The sequence below is a fragment of the Strix aluco genome, chromosome 29 (assembly GCF_031877795.1).
Source record: "Strix aluco isolate bStrAlu1 chromosome 29, bStrAlu1.hap1, whole genome shotgun sequence".
Classification (NCBI taxonomy): domain Eukaryota; kingdom Metazoa; phylum Chordata; class Aves; order Strigiformes; family Strigidae; genus Strix; species Strix aluco.
The window spans coordinates 5,325,245-5,345,043 of NC_133959.1; the positions used below are offsets into that span (position 1 = coordinate 5,325,245).

The 19,799-nt window shown below is 45.9% G+C and overlaps 1 protein-coding gene across 6 annotated transcripts in view; it reads left to right on the forward strand.

Annotated features, from left to right (window-relative positions):
- LOC141916497 (ceramide synthase 4-like) overlaps window positions 1–16,552 on the forward strand; it is a 51,737-nt gene extending 35,185 nt beyond the window's left edge. For all 6 annotated transcript variants that reach the window (XM_074809068.1, XM_074809069.1, XM_074809070.1 and 3 more), the window contains 8 exons: window positions 752–870; window positions 2,861–2,918; window positions 5,353–5,403; window positions 8,929–9,021; window positions 9,971–10,099; window positions 10,370–10,476; window positions 10,902–11,058; window positions 14,609–16,552. In XM_074809068.1, the coding sequence (XP_074665169.1) occupies window positions 752–870; window positions 2,861–2,918; window positions 5,353–5,403; window positions 8,929–9,021; window positions 9,971–10,099; window positions 10,370–10,476; window positions 10,902–11,058; window positions 14,609–14,800 (906 nt within the window). In that variant the 3' untranslated portion in view covers window positions 14,801–16,552. The remainder of the gene's footprint in view (window positions 1–751; window positions 871–2,860; window positions 2,919–5,352; window positions 5,404–8,928; window positions 9,022–9,970; window positions 10,100–10,369; window positions 10,477–10,901; window positions 11,059–14,608) is intronic.
- Window positions 16,553–19,799: the final 3,247 nt, after the last annotated feature.

Below are 19,799 nucleotides of genomic sequence, written 5' to 3' on the forward strand. Positions count from 1 at the left end.
CTGTGTACGTCACTCTCATGTATGATGCCATTAAGGTAAATGCATTCCATGAAAAACTATTGCTTTACTTAAAAAATAAGGCTATCCATGGTGACACTTCCAGAAGGAATATAAAATGTGACAGACTTTTTTCACATCACATGCCAAACCCCTAAGAGTCTAAGGACAAGAAGGAAGGTAATTGCAGGATTTCTGTGGGTAATCTATTGAAAAATGATCCCTAACAGGTTTACCACAGCAAGAGAATATCCGGTAGGAAAATGATGTTGCCTCTGCTCATGATGTCAGTCAGGATATTGGCTGATACTGCATGAGAATGCTGAAAGCGTGACAAGATTTGGTGCAGAACTTTAAAAATTATTTAAGCTGCGGTAGATCTTTCTTGGAGTGACAGATTTAAGGGACTTGGTCCCTGAAAACAGAGTGAGGAAGTGATTCAACAGCAAACTCCTTTGAGGAGACGAGACCAGAGTTTGAAAATAGAAACTGGAGAAGTTCACGTAAAAAATGTAAAGTTTTAACATTTAGCATTAATAACCAGTTTCTTATGAGGGGAGTGGAAAGATTTTCTATTATCTGAGGTCTTTACACTAAGAACGGACAGCTTTCTGAAAGATGCCTTAGCTTGAACAGATTTGGGCTTGCCAGGAGCCTGCAGCTGGGCTCTCTGGTGGGTCAGACGAGACGCCTGTGTTGCCCCTTCTGACCTTCGAACCTGGCTCTGAACCCTGCTGCCTCACCTGTTTTCCAGGGTGAGCTGATCAGTTTAGCCAAACGGTGCGACCTGCCGGTGAGGAAGGTGGAGAGGTGGTTCCGGTGCCGGAGGAACATAGACCGACCCAGCCTGTCGAAGAAGTTTTGCGAGGCCTGGTGAGCAGGAGCACAAGCCATGAGTGGCAGGGCCCTTTCACTGAAACTGAGCTCCACAGGCAGCTCAGCACCTCCCCGCCTGCCCTCCACCCTGCACAGAGAGCATCCCGGGTCTTCCCTACCCCACCTGGTTCTTTTGCAACTCTGCTGCTTCTCTGTTACTGAAACATTCCTTGCTTTCTCCCTTTTTCACTCCCAAGTCTCCTTTTATTCCTGTCTCACCTTTATTCCTTGTAGGGCCTCTGCTTCTGACTTTGTGAGACTGGCATTCTGCTCTGAAACACAATCGTGCCTGAAAAGCTCCCTACTGTTTTGCATCTTACTGCTTCTTCCTGCTTTGCTGCTGTTTAGGTGCCTCCAAAATAGTCAGCCTTTCTCTTGCCTTTCCCATGACTTCCCTTTGCCTCACTACAAGCTTCTTCAAACTTCTGCTACGTCTTTTCTGCAACTGTTCTGCATGGTGTTGCTTTCAAAAGTCACAGGCTGTGGGCTGGATTGTGTTCTGCTGTCAGTTGACTTCAGCATCCTGTAAGTCAAAACCCAGAACCCTTTCATAGTGGCAGAGAAAGGGGCCTATGTGAAAGCCTGTGTTTTCCAAAGAGCAAAACTACTCTTGAAAACAGATGTGTAGAATCCTTATTGTGTGTAGAATCCTCCTTATTATGTGTAGAATCCTCCTTATTACGTGGAGGCACAGAATAAATCTGTCAGCCAGTTCTGTGACTGTTAGTCCTGGCTAAGCTTTCCACAGGAAAGGAGGATTCTCCTGAGCTTGGCTGAAATGCCTTACGTAGGAGTGGATGCTCTGCCATTCATGTAAGGAATAGCTTCTTGCAGGAGAGCCCCAGAGATGAAAGAAATCAGTAAATATCTGCAGTGCTGTTCATCTGTCTAAAAGTGTGTATCCATAGAGTGGGCATCAACTTTGAGCTAATCACCTCACGCTCCATTTAGCACACAAGCTCTAATTCAAAACCCCTGCCTAAAAACCCTAATTGAAAAGGAAAAAAAAAGGATGTGTATTATTTATTTATAATATTCCAGATAGTTGCAGTTAGAAATATTTACAAAATCTGCGGACAAGGAGTTGTAAAGCAGCCATGCTTAATCTACTTCCATCAAGATGAAATCTAAGTTCTCCCTGCACTTAGCTGGCTTGCAGTAAATTGTAAACAGCAGATTCTTTTCTGACTCAACTCACCTAGGATGGTGTCCTTTCACCTGCCCTCTACCACTGTTTGCAGTCTCTAAAAACAATGTCTTCCCCATGTGATGTAGTAGCTTTGTACAGTTTATGTCTGTCTTGGAGCTCCTGGGGGTTTCATTGACAGGTGGAGTCTCTCCCTCTCTCTCAAAATGTAGTTACTTCTGATCTGTGATGGAGATTTTTGGAAATTAAAGGACTGGGTCAGGCAGCTTTACTCCTTTGAAGATTTCCTGTGTTTAGTGTAGTAACAACTTGTTTATTCTGCTGGGGTGAAATTCCCCTCATTCCTTACTATATGTGTGTATATTCAGTGTGACCTGCCTCTGTCCACTGAACTTGGCAAACAGTCCATACATACTTCTGTGTGGGTTTAATGTGGGTAAATCATTACCAGCTCCTGACTGAGACCAAACATGACAGTCATTAATTACTTTACATGATAATGAATTTAGCATGCCTAATCTCCTGAAGCCTAGGAGAGAGATTGGCATTGCTTCTGCTAGTGCTGGGAGGGCTTGGGGTGATTATTCGGCTGATCATAGTCGGTGGGATTCTTGTATTTTTTGCCATCTGTAAAGCAGAATAATTGCTCTTTGTGAAGTCTGTTGAATGTGCTAGGGACATGCAAAGAGCCACTGCTGCTATGATCTGGGCAAACTTTGAACGTATTAATGTCTTTGTCTTAATAGTGTCATTCTTTGAATGAGTGTGATCGATACACAGAACTGCAGCTTGGGGGGTAGTGGATGGGATTCTAACGTACTTTGTTTTGTTTGTTTGTAGCTGGAGGTTTACATTTTACATGATTTCTTTCTTCACTGGACTTGCTGTTCTGTACGATGTGAGTACACAAGCAGTGCCACCTGCTGTTCTACCTAGCCAGTGCCTGCAAGAATGGCAGATTTTGTTGTCAAACATGTCCTTTCAGACCTTCTTGTAGAGGTTTTCCCACCAGGTCAGTGTGTATCTGCACAGCACATTTGTGACACCACAAACATATTGGACCATGCTTATTTTAAAAACTCCAGCTCAAAACCAAGAGGTTTCCTCTTCTTCTGGCAAAGCAGAAGACAGTTGTGTAAAAATACATTTTTGTGGGGTAGGAGAGGAAACCCTTACCTGAGATGAAAGCTGCAGGGCCTGTTTGTTTGTTGTATCCAATACCTGTTTAAGGTGAAAAACTCGGGCTTCCTTTGGAACATGGACTGCAATTTCATAATTTTATGTATTAATTTCTTCTCCTTACCCAAGATGTAAGAGATTCAGGCTCATGCCTTTGCTGTTTCTCTAATTTGATAAATAATGAGTTCTCTTGATACAAATTGAACTGCCTCAACAGGCAGAGGAGGTAATAGAAGCCATGTGTATGCTCTAATCACTGAGCTGTGATCACTAAGCTGGGACTAGGGGCATTGGTCATCCTCTGACTGTGTTTTAAAGGTTCCCCTGGCTCTTTTGCTGAATCCAATTCCCTAGGTGAGCTTTGCAAAAGTCTTCTACACTAGCACCTTCTGAGAGGGTTAAATAATGGAAAACCTACAGATCCCAGGATGACAGACACCAACTATGCTTGTAACTTCTTGTTATTGTAACAAGTGAAGAACTTTTAAACTTACACTGACTTTCAGGTGAGAATTTAAGGTACTCTGGGAGTATGAGGATTACAGGATGAGCTAGCAGAGTGGAGGTATGTAAATCCCAGCAAGTGTTTTGTGGATCTGTACATCAAAATAGAAGGCTATTCTTTGAGGCCAGCTATGAAAGTTTGGTGTGGATGACGTGCTTAGATAGTACAAGAGCCCCCCTGTGTTCTTCTGCACGTTACCTGACCATTCTAGGAATGAAAGATCATCTTCACTTTTCCTGAAAGTCTGTGCTTTATTCAGTATACATCTTCCAGTTGTCACAAAAAAAGGAGGCATCTGTCCTACAGACAGCACCTCTAGATCCCGTAGCAAGTAGCATGTTACTCTGTTATCTAATATTGTACCAAAACGACTGCATTAAAAACAAGGACAAAGAATTAATGTGCCAGGGCATATTTGCATGTGACATTTCCTGACTTTCGCGCGTTTACTTTGAAATCTGAGTAGTATTTTAACATGCATTTGTTTCTGTGGAATGCTGCTCTTTCTTTAGAAAAAAGCAAATGTTTAAATTCTGTATTCGTGGCTTTAGACTGGTGGGAAAAATCGCTGCCCCATGAGTCAGTGAAATAGCAGGTAGCAATGGAAAGTTATCTCACAGCAGGCCACCAGAAAACAGCTTCATTTGCTGAGGATAGAGGAATGATAAAATTCAGGGATCTGGAGTTCCTTTCTAGTTTAGGTAGCAGGGTGTGCCATAGTTGTTCCAGAGCTTTCGCTTTGTCCTCTCTGATTCTATATCACACATCTCTCCTGGTTCTGGACCTGTATTTGCTGTAAATCCTACTCCCAGTCCCACTCCCAGCCAGCGGGAGGTTGTGTCTCCTCCTAATTACCGCTGCTCATAAAAACCCACTGCTTCCTGCTTCCCTTCCGACTGCTCAGGCACCAGCAGGTGCTCAGTGAGAGAAGAAGAAATGTTGCCTTCTTGCTCTTAGCTCTGATATCTGGAGCCTTGTAGAGCTGTTCTAGAAAATTCCCCTTGCAGATGTGGCCTGTGTTCCATCCCTGTATGCTCGAGGACACGCCTGCTCTGATCAGGTCTGGGCACAGCCAAGGGTCAGAGCATGCTCCATGCAGGAAGAACTTTGGGGGACTTTAGTTGCCATGTTTCTATGAAAGTTCTAACCTGCCAATTTTCTATGAAGTGTGAACAAGGTAGGATTTTTCAGAGGTTCATTACTTAGCAGACTGCAGCGTGATCCTCACTGTTAGAGGAAGAACCATGTTCCTGACACACAAGTTTTCATCCATCTTACCACATTTAAGTATTGTCCAAACCACAGAGATTCTTAATGAAATAGTTGTAAGAATATTTTAATATATCCAAAACATCACCACCACCCAAACTTGTAAAAGGCTGCAACAAGTTGGTGGAAATCTTCCCTGAGCTATTTTGTTTGGAACTGGGCTAAACAGCATGTGAAATTTCAGCACAATAGCCACAAATTGGCAATGTCACAAGCAACTGCAAGTTCTTGTAGTGGAAATCTCTTGGGAACTGAATTCCAGACAGTGTGACCAGCTCTGCCTGTCATAAAATGCAACAAAGAATGTAGTAGTAAGAAACTAAAGGAGTTAGTTGATAAGAGAAGAATTCCTTGTGTTCATGTTGTATTTTCTTTCCAGAAACCTTGGCTTTGGGACCACAGAGAGTGCTGGACAGGATATCCACAACAGGTGAGCCATGCAAGAGGGAAAATGGCTGTCATAAATCATGTATTGTCTTTTGATATCTTTTGCAAATCAGGTTATATTAGTGACAAAAGAGAGGGCACTCACGAGCCCTAAGAATTCAAAGCCAGATCCTCATTAAGGAAGAATATATCTGGTATAGTCTAAACACAATAGAGGACGAGCTGGGAGAGCAGGAGGACAGTGCAGAAATAAAGGGGAAGTGAGAGTTCTGACCAGGTGAGCCAAGAAAGTGAAAATTGGGAACGCTCCAAGGTGGTTTAGTTTGTGGAGGAGACTGAGGCCAGAGGAGGACACATTGCCTGAGGAGAAGTGAAGACTTCAGTGGAGAGTATCTAGAGCAGAGGACAGGCTCTGATCGCTGTGTACTTTCAGCTCTGCTGAAGAATCCTGTCCACGGTGCTCCCCAAGGAGTTTGCTTCCAGTGGAACTGGCAGTATGGCCAGTAGCAATGCAGCATCATTCCCATTAAGTTCAGAGGATGCTCTCTTACAGTTTTACAGTGCATACTCTGAGTTTTTTCACAACAGCTCTGCAAGAAGCTGTCCAGTGAGTTGGAAAGCATACATCTCTTATCAGTGCAGACCAGAATAACCTCAATGAAAATTGCCAGCTGGGAACAAAACCTGCTTCATGTTCATCAACACAAGAAGCAAAGATAGCAACCAGAAGCCAGGTACTTTTTTGCCCAACTGCCTCCCTTGTTATTCCTGCTCCTATAACTTGAGTTGAAAGAGTTAGAGAGGGGCTTCGCCTGCTGAGCACAGGAGCTGTTGCCTGCTCTGCCTTTCCCTTTATGTTTTTACATGCTCTGAATTCTTTAGGGAAGACAGCTGTGGCCTGTTCTATAGCAGAAGCCTTCCTATATCACACTGCTGTGGATGCCAGAGCAGACATAGTAAAGAGAGCTAAATTTCATTAAAGTGAAAAATCTGATTCCAACTTTGGAAGAAGTTCCTCTATCCTATGAGAGCAGCTGGTAAGTGTTTCTAGCAGGATAGTAATCTCCTGTATTACCATGCAGGGAGCTCCCATGCAGAGGATTTTACAGTACTAGAATTTCCTGGATAGGAAATAAATTCTTTCATTAATTTAAGAGGAGGCTGAAGGAAACTTGATCCTAGTACCAAGACAAAGTGAAGACTGCCTGTGTTCCAGGGCTTTTTTGGTCTGGCAGTCAAAGTTAGAGCAGGATCTCATGACAGTACGTTGGGGTTCAAACCTGTAAATGGAAAGGTAATGCACAATTTTAACAAGTGTGAGCCACAGGAAACAGAACAGAACAAATAGTGAAGAATGAGGTAGTATCTTTCAAGCCAAGTCTCCAGACAATCTGCTGTCTCTCAAAGGCAGAAGTTTTAGGGGCAAATCTGTAGTTCAGTGTAAAAGTCAAACCATACAAACAGGTGGTGCTTGGATAGGAATGTAAAACTAAAAGGATCACTCGGATCCTTGTGTCCTGTTCTGTACCTTTGGAGTACGTGTCTTTTCGAGGACAATCCAAGCCATCATAATGGCACACTGGGGTGGGTTGACCCTGGCTGGCTGCCGGGTGCCCATTGCTCTATCTCCCCCCTCCTCGACTGGACAGGGGGGAAGAAATATGGTGAAAGGCTTGTGGGTCGAGATGGACAGGTACCATCATGGGCAAAACAGACTTGTCTTGGGGAAATTAATTTATTGCAAAACAAATCAGAGTAGGATAATGAGAACAAATCTAAAAACACCTTCCCCCCACCCCTCCCTTCTTCCCAGGCTCGAATTCACTCCTGATTTCTCTTATCTCCTCCTGCCAAGTGGTGCAGGGGGATGGGGAATGGGGGTTGCAGTCAGTTCATCACATGTTGTCTCTGCTGCTCCTTCCTCCTCCCGCTCTTCCCCTGCTCCAGCGTGGGGTCCCACCCACAGGAGACAGTCCTCCATGAACCTCTCCGCAGTGTGTCTTTTCCACGGGGTGCAGTCCTTTAGGAACAGACTGCTCCCACGTGGGGCCACCGGTCCTGCCAGAAGACCTGCTCCAGCGTGGGCTCCTCTCCGTGGGGTCACAGCCTTCTTCAGGCACGTCTGCCTGCTCTGGCCTGGGGTGCTCCGCAGGCTGCGGGGAATCTCTGCTCTGGTGCCTGGAGCACCTTCTCCACTCCTTCTTCAGTGTGGCCTTGGTGTCTGCAGAGTTGTTTCTTTCACATATTCTCACTCCTTTCTTCCAGCTGCTGTTGTGCTGCAGTTTTACCCCTTCAGTATGTTATCCCAGAGGTGCTGCCACTGGCACTGATGGGCTCAGCTTTGGCTTGGAGCTGTCTGGAACTGGCTCTGTCAGACATAGGGCAGCTTCTGGCACCCCTCTACCAAACCCTTGCCATATAAACCCAACACACACACTTTCCAACATCTGTAACAAACAGAAAAGACCAAAACCAGAGCTAGTAATGTCCCACTGGCAAAGAGCAAGAAAGGTCAAGGACAAACCTGTGTATTAGCAGGAATAAAGAGTGTAATAAATACAATTTCTACTAAACAGACCATGACCTGTGCTACAGACAATGAGAAAAGAAATGCCAATTCTTCCAAATAATCTTTGGAGAAAAAAAATCCCTTCTGATCCAGAGCTCCTGTTTGGATAACCCCCAGAGTGTGAACAGCACATACCAGCCCAGAAGATGTTACTGTCCCCCCTGGTAGCACCAGTGCATCCAGCTGGGCTTCCTCCTGTGGCCAATCACTGGTGCTACAAAGGAAAACAAACTAAAATCTCTGAAGGCCATAGAGCAACACTTTGGGTGGAGAAAGTCCAGATAAACTGGTATTTGGGAGCACCATACTCCATGATTCTTTGGAAATGCTAGCTGCAAAGCCCCTTTAGTCATAGTAATTTTTTTTAATCAAACAGGTTTGGGTTTAAGGAGGCCATATAGTGCTACAACAGTGAAAAATTACTTGTTAAATAACACATACCTTGCTGACTGAATCTAAGCTCTTAGTTTTCCAGCTGTAAAACCCCAGAAAAATCACTCAGAAGAATGCAAATTACTGTTCACACTAGGATTGCACTTTCCCCCCATTAGTTTAATTAAACTGAAAAATCTGTGATAGAGTGCAAGGTGTCTGAAGCCTCTCCTTGAATCCTAAAAAGGGAATGATTTATTTAGTTACTACTTACCTATTTCACCAGGGTGAAATGGTTTACATAGTTTTTAAAACTGTACTGACTGCTCAGGAATCTGCACAGTGCTGAAGAAATCCTAAAAATATTCAGAATATTCCCGGTGGTTCCCTAAATGTTCCACATGATGCAGCAAAATGGAATTTCCCCTGCTATTTGCCTCCGCCTCAGCATGATGACTTTTTAGTCAGTAACCACATTGTTCACTTGAAGTATTTCCCCCTGAAGCTGCAAGAACGAGTTTTGTTGGTTTGGTTGTCTGATATTCTTTTTCCTAGGAAGGAGTCTGCACTTCCAGCCCTTGCTCTACTTTATCTGATGGGTATTTCACTGTCTCTTCCCCCTCACAGCCTCTCCAGCCCTCCCTGTTCTGGTACTACATGCTGGAGCTCTCATTCTACTGGTCACTGGTCTTCACCCTGCCCTTTGATGTGAAGAGGAAGGTGAGTGACAGCTTCAGGGAAGAATCAAGCACAGACAGACCCAAACTGAACCCTCGGGAGAGTCATCTGTGAGAGCACATGAGTAGTGGTAGTCTGAGGTTTTGAGGGTCTCTGTCCTTGCTCATTCCCAGGGATTTCCATTCCCAGTCACTGGCTTCCTTCTGGGAAGCAGAGAACACAGACCCTGGAGCCTTTCCTCCTAGGTGAGGTGCTCCAGTCCCTTCAGCTTTGTAGCCCTTCACTGGATTCTCCCCAGTGTGTCCATGTCTCTCTTGTACCGAGGAGCCCAGAACTGGACACAAGAAAGGTGCAAACTACTGCAGAGTTCTCAATCCAAACTTAAAATCCAAACTTTAAAGTTGTCTTCTGGGATTCTGCAGGCTGCACTGATCGTAGAGGCAGGCAAAGAGACGATTCTCTGCCAGTTGAGCTGCACGTGTTCCTAGGTGCCAGCGCCCCGACAGGCAGGGTGATGTGTGGTTACACAGGCATACACGTGCGCTGAGGCTGTGAGTATACCCTTAGAAGTGATACAAGGTGTCATGAGTCTCCATCAGCGAGCCTGGGGGTGTGAGATGAATATGCAAACTGGCATGGACAGGGGCACAGAGCAGGGATACGGGCACTGCTTTGTGACAGAAAGGGAACGCTCTTCATGTTGAATTTGTACTGATAATTTGCACCATCATCAGATCATTACTGGTGGAGGGAGAGAGTGTTCTTTGTTGTGAGATCCTCGTTTTACACCATAAACTCTTCATTACTCTGTCTCTTAGTTGCCTGCACTTCTAGAATGTGTTTGGTAAAAGAGTTACATAGGTAAGTCCTTACAGTGGGAGGTTTCTTAGTCACTGGGTAGAGATCTCACTGCTACCTGCAGGAGGCATGCTTTAACCAGGGCAGAAGGTGCATTATGTATTTTATTCTCTGCCATGCCCTTCCTCATCAGGATTTCAAGGAGCAGATAGTCCATCACGCTGCAACCATCTTCCTGATCAGTTTTTCATACTGTGCCAATTACATCCGCATCGGGACGCTGGTGCTGGTGATTCACGATGCTTCTGACTGCTTCCTAGAGGTGAGCTCCACAACCTACCTGCCAGGCAAAGCCTAGCTAGCAACAGTGCTCTTCAGCCAAAGGCTGTCTTTTGATCTAGCACAGTATGGGCCAAGCATTATGATGTCTCACTGATAACTCAGTGCTGATCTCCTGACCCAGCCTGGGGTGCCCTGTGGAGAGCCATGATTACCTGCGTGTAGATTGTATCATATGTGGCTCATTAGCCTCCTGGAGCATGTGCAGATGCACTGTTGTGACCTGCTGTTTTATTGTTCTTTCTCCTTTTAGCCAACTAAGATATTCAATTACATGAAGTGGAAAAAAACTTGTGACAGCCTCTTTATGATCTTCTCAGCTGTTTTCCTCATCAGCCGCCTGGTCATTTTCCCCTACACGTGAGTCTGCTGCAGTCAAGAGAAATGGAAAAGCTGCCTTCTGAGAGACAGGATAATTCAGCTGGGTTCTGAATCTTTCGCTGCACCCTTTGCTTTTTCAGTCCTTGAGCGTATGTCCCTGCCCTCTGCATAGGCTACAGTGCCACATGGCTGTTGCACCTGCCTTGGGGTAAACTAGAGTGGTCTGCCTTGGAGTTCATACAGTAGCCTTAAAGTCCTGAAGTGTGCTGCAGAGGAGGAGTCCTCGGCCTGTGGCTCTACCCCGCTTATTTCTGGTGGGGAGCTGAATGTTGGCTCACATGTGTTACATATAAGAAGGAGGTGACTGACCTGAAACTTCCTCTGTGACTAGAGCTTTCTGGGGCTTAATTCCAGCCCTACTAACAACACACTTTCCCTCCACTGCAATTCCCTCTCTCTTGCAGAGTGCTCTATAACACCTACTATTACTCCATGGAGATATTCCAACCCTTCTTTGGATACTACTTCGTGAATGCTCTCCTGATAATTCTGCAGCTGCTCCATGTCTTCTGGTCCTGCCTAATTATTCACATGGTCTACAAGTTCATCCTCCAGGGCACGGTATGGATCAGTTTGTAGTTCCCTGTACATCACATGGGGAGGGAGGGTCCACCTAGGCTGCTTGGGAGCACAGGGGTTCATCTGGGATGGATTCCTTCTTGCCCTAGTGAAATTACACATGTAAGTGAGGTGAAAGGAACACTCATTATTAGGGAAAGTTGACCCAAAAAAAGTAAAATTGTTATGAGTCACTACAACATTGGGTCCACTTCTGGTGCTTGTATCCAAGAAAAATGTGGATTGGACTCCAGGGGAGATTTCTGTGAACAAAGCCAGTGACATCTGAGTAAGGATCCCAGCACTTGGTCCAGTATGATTTGTGTTTGTAACAAAACCTAAGAAATCAAGACAGGGAAAGTTGTCATGATAGTGAGGCCAGTGCAAAAGTGCTTCCCTTATAGTACAGAATTTTTAATTACAGTGTTACTGAGATCACAGAATGGCTGAGGTTGGAAGGTACCTCTGGAAGTCTTGTCCATATGCCCTGGCTCAAGCAAGGTCACCTAGAGCAGGTTGCCCAGCACCATGTCCAGACGGCTTTGGGTATCTCCAAGGACAGAGACTCAACAACCTCTCTGGGCACTCTGTGCCAGTGCTTGGTCACCCTCTCAGTAAAAAAGTGTTTCCTGATGTGCAGAGGGAACCTCCTGTGTTTCAGTTTGTGCCCGCTGCCTCTTGTCCTGTCACTGGGCACTACTGAGAAAAGCCTGGCTTAGTCTTCTTTACACTCTCAGGTATTAATATACACTGATAACATCCCCCTGAGCCTTCCCTTCTCCAGGATGAACAGTCCCAGCTCTCTCAGCCTTTCCTCCTAGGTGAGGTGCTCCAGTCCCTTCATCTTTGTAACCCTTCACTGGATTCTCCCCAGTGTGTCCATGTCTCTCTTGTACTGAGGAGCCCAGAACTGGACACAACACTCCAGATGTGGCCTCACCAGTGCTGAGTAGAGAGGAAAGATCACCTCCCTCGGCCTGCTGGCAGCTCTCCTAATGCAGGCCAGGAAGGGCAAGGGCTCATTGCTGGCTCATGTTCAACTTGGTGTCCGCCAGGACTTCCAGGTTTTTCTTAGAAAAGCTGGTTCGCCCCCAGCATGTAACTGGTTCCTGGGGTTGTTCCTCCCCAGGTGCAGGACTTCACGCTTCCTCTCGTGGAACTTTCCAAGGTTCCTGTCAGCCCACTTATCCAGGTCCCTCTGGATGGCAGCACAATCCTCTGGCATATCAGCCACTCCTTGCAGTTTTGTGTCTTCAGCAGTCTTGCTGAGGGTACACCCTGCCCCACCATCCAGATCATTAATACATGTTTTGTATGGATTGTCTTACGGTGCTGTAGGTGTCTGTAGAGGAGATATTTCTGTCTAAACTAGCTGTCTGGACTCTTTCTGTAGCAGTAGAGGTAAACAGGCATGTCCAAACCATTCAAGATTGCACCCAAGTAGTGCTGTATCAGTCATAGAGCAACCCTAGATAAATGTCTGAGATGCAGCTGTATAAACTTAAATGAAATGCATCCCGCTCTTCCTGACCACAGCCTGCAGTATTTGCTGTGAGATCAAACTGCTGCTCAGCATGAAATTCTTCCAAAATCAAAGACATGGCCTAATGGCATTAGATTGGCCACGTGCCAAGGACACAGTCCAGGAGTCAGTGCCTTGTGGGAGTTGACCTCATAGCCCAGGATGAGTTGTTTTATCAGTATCCAACTGGGCAATTCTGTCTTACGGGAACTGAGAACAAGGATTAAAGACTCATCTTCATCCATATTGTCCACATTTTCTTTGTCTGCCTTCCCTTAAGGTAGCACAAACCAAATTATTTGCAAATCAGGAAACGGAAACTTCACAGGGCAGAAAATGAAGATGCAACTGAAAATGCCCTTCTGTTGTTTTCCTAATTCTTGTGTGGGCTGAATTACCACTGCAGTCATTACAGTGTGAAATGATGAGGTAATAAATAGCCTTATTAGAAAGAAATCAGAGAGAAAAATAGTGAAGCATATCCAGAATTTTTCCTGTTTTATCTAAAAATCATCTGCCACATTTGATGCAAAAATACATTTGAGACCTTTCCATATCAAGCAGTGAATAGCAAGGAAAAATTCTCCTAACAGATCTGTTTCAGTGATGATATTTAGTAGCCCAAAGCAGTGTCAGCAAGAACACAGGACATTCTCCCCTTTTTGAGAGACATGAAGTTCTCACTCCAGTCAGTTCACATTCTTCTCACGGGCCTTTCTAATCTCCAGTTTCCCTCTCTGGCTACAGGATTATCTGCACCACCCTCTCACATGATGCCCCCTAATTCCCAATAATTAGATCTGAGCCTAAATCCTGAAGTACCAGTTTCTTTCCCTCATACAGGCAGCCTGAGATAACATTGTTGTAATTCATGCAGCTATATAGTTCCTTTGTGAATCCTGCTGGGTTTAAGGCCTCAGCTACATTCTGTAGCCATGAATGGATAAGTTTAGGAATATCAATTATTATTTGTCCTTATGCTGCAGGTTAGGACTGCTGCGTAGTTCCTGAACTGCCAGTTCCAGAATGACATGAGGTCCAGGTTGTTCACAGAAGGCAGCATCTCCTACCCATGTTGTCCTTGGGGGAAGTTTGAACTCAGTGCAGGTTTAGATTATTACAAACCTCGTCTGCATTTGGGTGTAGCGATCTCTAGAAACAGCACCAGACCAAACAGACTTCTTAATATGATCCAGGAGATAGCCCCAGAAGAACGGACTGAATGGAGAGTACAGGTGTCGGTGCAGCAGCTCACATGCCCCTGAGCAGTTTCCAAAGCCCAGGTCACAGAAGGGGTTTGCTGCTTTCCCTTAGAGCACTATTTCCAACAAGGAGTATGACACTGAATTTGTCCCCAATTTTGGCATCTTGTATTGCAGAGTAGAAACAGCCTGGGAAGCCAGCAAGTGCTGGGCTGCTTTTTCTAAACTCATTTTATCATAGTGTTTCAGCTTTGTCTTCCTTTTAAGGCAATGAATTAAATATTTATAAAAGTGAATTACAGATCTCTCAGTCAATAACGAGAGGAAAAACCTGAACGTAAAACTGAGTGTCATCAGACTTGAGTGGCTTTGTGTTGAGCATATCCTTTCCAACTGTCCAAAGCTCAACCTGCAGCCACCCAGTGGTCAGAAGCTATCTCCTTGTCCCTTTTGGAAGATGTTAAAGAGTTTGATTAACTGCCTCTCCCCATCCCTCTTCCACATGCTCATGCCCAAAGCAGCAGTGTGGATCCCCTCGGTCTTACGTGGTTTTCCTCAGTGCTGGGCATCTGTGATTTGGTGCTGCTTCTCAGCCTGTGCAGTAATTCCTAATGTTTATCAGGGTCACAGCTAGGATTCTGCCGAGACTGAAATAAAAGAGGTGGAGAGAATCTGTTTCCAAAAGTGATATAAAAGCTGGAAGGACACAGTAGAGCTGTGCCAAAGGCACGTCTGAAGCAGCAGAGGAATGTTGTCTGTGGCTCAGGTAGCACTGCTGCTTGTGCAGACTTCCATGTTTGTATTGCTTCTCATTCACGTGTTTCTGTAGATGGAAAAGGACATGAGAAGTGACACAGAAGAAAGTGACAAGGATGAAGAAAGAGAAAAGATTAGGGAAAAGGAGAAAAACGGGATCACGTATTTCAGCAACGTCACCAGCAACAATTATATGCAGAGGAACGGATCTGAGCCACTGAACAACAGAACCCACCTCACCAATGGCCACGTCAAGGAGAGATAACTACTGCTCGTGTGCTTCTGAGCTGGTCTTTAATGAGTCAACCATCTTTAGAAACAGTTTTGCTCATTGTGTAGATAAAATGGAGTGCAATTGCAGTATCATAACTGAATTCCTGCTTCCCATAAACAAAGTGTTTATAGTCAGTGATATTTGAAGGAAGTTTTTGGTCTTTCTTCAGTAAAAGCTTACTATAGGTTGTAAGATAGAAAGGGATCAAAGTGTTTTGACTTGTATTAGGCTGTACCATAGCTGTTGTTAAATGTGTTAATCTTAAAAAATACTTTTTAAAAAAAAAAGGTGGATAAACTCTGGCAACGTCAAGTCTTAACCACCTAATGTTATTTAGCCTGGATCAGCCTCTGGAGGCCTTGGCCCATTGCCATTAATGTTTATGACTAACAAGTGTGAGACTCTAAATCTTAATACGGGGACACCTCTTTTAAGAAGACAGGTGCCCTGTACACACTCAGAAAATTCAAACTGAGCATAGTGGAATGAAAGCTTTGGAAAGACATATGAGAAAACATTTTCTTCTCAAAGAAAATGCTGCCGTGTGCCACGTGACCAGTTTTGTAATGGTGTGGATGTCAGTCCCTTCTGTTGTCAGCATTATTGCCACAAAGGTGGGAACTCCAAAACCCAGACTGGGGAGGGTACCCACCCAAACTGTAGTTGGAAGAGCTGGAAAATCCAGGCAGCTGTGTCTCAACTGTCAGGTAATCCTTTAAACCTGTCTTGGAAGGAAATGCTGTTGTGAGAAGGGAGGTGACAAGAAACTAGATAATCTGGAAGACAACAGTGATTTAAGTGCTCATGTTTACACCTGGTGTGATTGGCACAGTGGGAAGTGTTTACAGAGTTAGCTTGTGGCAAGAAAGGAGTACATTTCCCCTATCCTCAGAGGGAAAAGGATTCAGAGATCTGCTGAACTTTATGGAATAATGCTTTAACATGGCCTTCTAACTCTGGGGCCTTTACCTGGATGTATCAAGAATAGCAAGTTTAAAGCAATAGTCCATGAAGTCATGACGCAGTTTGGATTCAGTTTGTGTAGCTGTCCTATATCTTACAGCGTGTGTAGTCCTAGACTTCAGATTCCGTAACACCTTAAAAGAGTTAAATTAGTATGACACGAATTTCTGTTTGATAAATTAATCTATGAAACCAAAGTATTAACAGATTCACTGCAATGAGTGCAGGGACTTAGACTGCCAAGGCCATGCAGACACTTGCCTATATGTGCCCAGTAAGGGCCAGTACTAACTGGGGGGAGGGGGACATGGACCAAGGAAATGCCTGATTTGAGGAGGTGGTGCACATGCTAAAAGGCAATAAAATTAAAAGACAGCATAGAAGGACAAGAGGGTTTTCAGCAATCCACTCAGATCACCTGAGATGTGACTGAGAGAGCTTTGACCTGAGCCTGTATGTGCTCATCTTAGGTTTCAGTCAAAAGACATTGGATAATTTCAGAGAGGAAAACGTGGTTGCAGTGCGAGTGATTTCCTGGGCAGTAACATGCTTTGGGAGGAGCATCTGCTCCTGCATCATCATTTAAATTTGTGTTTGCTGAAAATAGTTTGTCTCTGAAACCTTGATTTGAAGTTCGAAGTACATGTTCTGTATTCTGTCACGTTTCTTTAATCTGAGTACAACCTTGCCACTCCTCTGCAGGTGATCAGGAGGGATGCTTATATATCATTTTGTACTACTGAATGTAAACGTTCTTTATAAATTACTTCTAAAAACTTTGATTGGCCTCTTTCTGCTTCTTTTACTAGCAGGAGGTAACCTGGCTAGATGTGCCTTACAGGTGGACGTGTGATGAGGCGGACGTGTGGGTGCCGTTTCCGAGGTCCATACACGTGCAGCCTGCGTGGAGAGGATGGTGCATACCCAGCAGGTGGGGCCGTACTGGGCCATGCCAGTAGAGAACTGGAGATGCCTGATTTGTCTCCTACTGGGTAAAACTGCATTTGGCCCTGGAACAAAAGACACTTTGGGGCACCCCTACACTAGACCTAGGGGGTGGACTGGGTTACTTGGTACTGCCAGGCCAGCTGGGGAAATGCTTTGGACTTGTGAGGGTAGGAGGAGAGAAATTAATGTATATTTTTATTTTTCACGAAGTTTTAGAAGACTAGGAAAGACCCCTGTTGTAAAACCACACCACCTCTCACCTGAGGAGCAGAATGCCTCCCAGGGGCTGCACAGTGCGCTGTGGAGATGGTGCAGACATATGTTGATGCCTGCTGAATTTTATCCTCAGGGCTTTGCTGTCCCCCCTGAAGATTGAGATAAGCTTATTAGGAGGCAAATCTGGTTCTTGTGAAAGGATACACCAAGGATTCAGGAGAGCTGTTGGACTTGATTGAGTGCTGCTTTTAGCTGAGGAACGGAGCATGACAGTGATGAGTCACTGGGGCAAGTTTTCTTGCCATCAACTTGCTTAAAGAAGTTCTGTCTGTAATCAGCTTCCTCGCCCTGTTGTTCCACCTTCTCTATGTCTGTGCCAGTGTTGGGAAGCTTGTGAGTGCTGTGATACTGTTTATGAATTTAGTGTATAAACTCCCCCCACCCCCTGCATACTAGGGACATCACAGCCCCAAGCACAGAGAAGCTGTTGTAGGAAGCCTGCAGCAAGACTATCACGTGTCTGCTGAAAAACCCAGCAGAGCAGATGGAGCACGGGGCACCACAGCAGAATCTGGATCTCTTTACCCTGTATTTTTATCACCACATGTGCACAGAGAAAGTGCATCGCATGTTAGCAAGCAGCTGTTGGAGATGAGGTGTCCAACACCAGGTGAGCTACAAGAAAAAGAACATTTACTGGTGCTCCCAGGCTGCTGTGTGATGGGTGAGTCAAGGAGTGGCAAAAACATGGCCCCCAGGGTGGCATCTGGTCATCGTAGCCCAAAATTAGAGCTGACATGAATCTGCTGACTCCAGACCATGCGGACCTCTAGTGCTGTTTGGGATCTTGTTTTAAGAGCAGTTTGTCACAGTTGTTCCCTTCCCCCTGCACACACTCGGGAAACATCAAAGATGTACGTCCACTGCATTTTTTTCATTTAGACACGTATGCCCAAGGGAACCTTTCCTTGGTTGGCTACACGTTGAAAGACACTGTTTTTCTTACGCACACATGTGCACCAGACACAGTGCCTGCAGGTAAGGGCGTCCCATAGAACAGGAAGGCAGCGTTAAAAAGTCATGTCTAAACGAGGAAAGTTGAAAGGACATGTAACTTTGGCAGACTAATGTGAACTTGCAATAAAGCAGGCCAAGAAATATGTTGAGAAACAATACGAAAGGCAATACCAGTCTCTGAAACATTGGAAAGACTGCGGGAGTCACAGAATCACAGAATCATCCAGGTTGGAAAGGACCTTGAAGATCATCCAGTCCAACCGTTAACCCAGCACTGACAGATCCCAACTCCACCAGATCCCTCAGTGCTATGTCAACCCGCCTCTTGAACCCCTCCAGGGATGGGGACTCCCCCCCTGCCCTGGGCAGCCCATTCCAACACCCAACAGCCCCTTCTGCAAAGAAATCCTTCCTAAGAGCCAGTCTGACCCTGCCCTGGCGCAGCTTGAGGCCATTCCCTCTTGTCCTGGCGCTGGTTCCTTGGCTCAAGAGACTCATCCCCCCTCTCTGCACCCTCCTGTCAGGCAGTTGCAGAGGGCCATGAGGTCTCCCCTCAGCCTCCTCTTCTCCAGACTAAACCCCCCCAGTTCCCTCAGCTGCTCCCCATCAGACCTGTGCTCCAGACCCTGCACCAGCTCCGTTGCCCTTCTCTGGACACGCTCGAGTCATTCAATGGCCTTTTTGGAGTGAGGGGCCCAAAACTGAACCCACTCATCGAGGGGCGGCCTCACCAGTGCTGAGCACAGGGGCAAGATCCCTTCCCTGTCCCTGCTGGCCCCACTATTTCTGATGCAAGCCAGGATGCCATTGGCCTTCTTGGCCACCTGGGCACACTGCTGGCTCCTGTTCAGCCAGCTGGCAATCAACCCCCCCAGGTCCCTCTCTGACCGGCAGCTCTCCAGCCACTCCTCCCCAAGCCTGTAGCGCTGCTGCTGGTTATTACACTGCTCTGATGTCAGACTACAGCTGGCTGTGCCTCTTCACATTCCCACTTGGAAACTTAGATTTTTCTGGTAACAAGATTGAAACAAAAAATGGCATTCTGCAGTTGGCAGTTTAACTCCTTCTAGTACGAGTTTGCTCTTGACACCTGAGTGAACGCCAGGCAGGTTTGCTATTACCCAGTTAGTGTGTTTGCTATGTAACATCTTCTCACCCACCAGCCTGAGATGGATCTTCTCTGGGCTTCTAAGCAGGGAAGTCACATGCAGGCAGCTCACTGAATTTTTTGGTTCTAGCCTGATCTTGTCTCCGTGTTCTTGCTATATGCCTCGATTATCTATGACTATTTGGGCCCCTCCCTCCAAAAAGGCCATTGAATGACTCGAGCGTGTCCAGAGAAGGGCAACGGAGCTGGTGCAGGGTCTGGAGCACAGGTCTGATGGGGAGCGGCTGAGGGAACTGGGGGGGTTTAGTCTGGAGAAGAGGAGGCTGAGGGGAGACCTCATGGCCCTCTGCAACTGCCTGAAAGGAGGGTGCAGAGAGGGGGGATGAGTCTCTTGAGCCAAGGACCCAGCGCCAGGACAAGAGGGAATGGCCTCAAGCTGCGCCAGGGCAGGGTCAGACTGGCTCTTAGGAAGGATTTCTTTGCAGAAGGGGCTGTTGGGCGTTGGAATGGGCTGCCCAGGGCAGGGGGGGAGTCCCCATCCCTGGAGGGGTTGAAGAGTCGGGTCGACATAGCACTGAGGGATATGGTGGAGTTGGGATCTGTCAGTGTTAGGTCAATGGTTGGACTGGATGATCTTCAAGGTCTTTTCCAACCTAGATGATTCTGTGATTCTGTGAATAAATGATGGAATTTGTGGAAACACATAATATTAGAGGAAAGAGTCCCCATGGGTTGTGT